The 1724-nt window shown below is 44.9% G+C and overlaps 1 protein-coding gene across 1 annotated transcript in view; it reads left to right on the forward strand.

The window, feature by feature from the left end:
• Nucleotides 1-687: 687 nt before the first annotated feature.
• The window catches only part of LOC119594546 (calcium-activated chloride channel regulator 4A-like), a gene marked incomplete in the record, with an annotated part of 22624 nt that continues 21587 nt past the window's right edge, over nt 688-1724 (forward strand). The window contains 1 exon segment of the mRNA XM_037943578.1: nt 688-1543. Coding sequence (XP_037799506.1) covers nt 1385-1543 — 159 coding nt within the window.

Genomic DNA, 1724 nt, shown 5'->3' on the forward strand with positions numbered 1-1724 from the left:
TCTCCCTTACTCTGCATCTTTATCCCCCCCCCTCTCTCCCTTCATCGCTCACTAAATGTTTGGAAACAGAGTGACTGCTTGTACACATTAACCTTTTCACGCGTGAATGAATATATTCGCCATATTTCTTTTGTTAATTTCCTTTTTATTTGCTGATCTGCAAGCTGCACGAAATCACGTACATTAAAGAGTTTAACATATATAACCTATTCAAAATATTTTGTTCCGCATGGTTTCCATTAGGCTTCTCGAATCTTATTCTTCATACTTTATCTAGGCCGTTATAATCAGCATGAGTCATAAGATAATCATCAAAGAAATATACTAAAAGAATTGCACATAGCGAGTCTGAGCGAAGAAGGCAGGGTTGTTGACGATGGCGCCGATCGCAGAGAATGCTTGATTTGCAAGATTAGATTTACTCATTTATCAAACGCTTTGAATTCTTCCTCGAGTGAAAGATGGAGAACATCCCTCACAAAACGAATTTGTGTATAAATTGTATAAATCAGAGGCAAGAGTCGCGGCACTTGTAAATCACACTTAGCTAGGATTTCTTTTTATGAATCTTTTACTCACCCCCCCCTCCTCACCCCCCGCGCAAAAAGACTTTCTTGCGTACTGTGCCACCAGATGTCTCTCCCTTCAGCGCCCGAACTATGTTGCGGATTCAGTTCGTCTCCAGAAGTTCCTCTGTGACTAGTCTGGGAACGTGGCTTCCTCTCTTCGACCTCATTTCCTTCAAAAAGTCGATTTTGATTTCATTCTCTCCCCGTCATCTTATCTTTGCTGTGCGGGGTCGTACGGCGCTTATCACCCTGTTAGTGCCAACCGACCCTGCCAGCTGAAGTTCGGAAGGTGGCTGCAGTTCGCACCTTACAAAATTCAGTGCCATTTCATGACGTCATTGTGTCATGCACCGAACCGATGCTACGTGATGACGAGATTCGCTTTTCTCACGGCACATCCTGGTTGGGGGTTATGAGCCTCATGGCGATATCGAGACGGTGGACTGCCCAATGCCATGCTATAGAAACGCTGAAGAACATTTTGATGTGAACAACGTAATTAATTAAGCTATCGGAGCGGCCATTTCGGACGCGTCGAGAGTATCAAGTTGAAGATACATTTTATTAAGCTACTTACATTTATTGGACATATTCATCTTACGTTCGGGTGACATGCTCAGCGATACCCGAGAAGCGTCCTTATCAGCGGTCTTATCACCGATAGTGGGGTTAACCGTTACGATGTCCGGCCTTCAGTATCTCGCCCCCCAGGCAACTGTGCATGTTAGAGGGAAGGAGACTCATAAATTCCCTATTAACCCACGTATTTTCTGAAAGCGAAACTTGAGTGCAGTGAAGTGGTGTTGGCAGCGGAAATGTGGCGGCAGGCGATCGCGGTGGCACTGGCCGTGTTGTGCCACAGTGCACGCGCCCAGGTTGTCACTGTCGACACCAACGCCTACAAAGGCTTGGTCGTAAGCATCAGTGAAAAGTTAAACGAGCTACTGTGTGATGAATACATCAGTGGCATTAGGGTAAGAGGCTTCAGTTGCCCCTGGTTCTTTTTTTTTTTTCATTTTTTGAGGGAAAACTTAAACGAACTCGAAACGAAAATGGAGGCCACGTTCTGGATTTTTCTTGAACCAACCAACAAACAGTAGTTCCTCTTCAAGTGGATTATCTGCGATGCCCTTTCTCCGAGTTTATTCCCTTGTT

This window comes from Penaeus monodon, chromosome 34 (genome assembly GCF_015228065.2).
Source record: "Penaeus monodon isolate SGIC_2016 chromosome 34, NSTDA_Pmon_1, whole genome shotgun sequence".
NCBI classification, from domain to species: Eukaryota; Metazoa; Arthropoda; class Malacostraca; order Decapoda; family Penaeidae; genus Penaeus; species Penaeus monodon.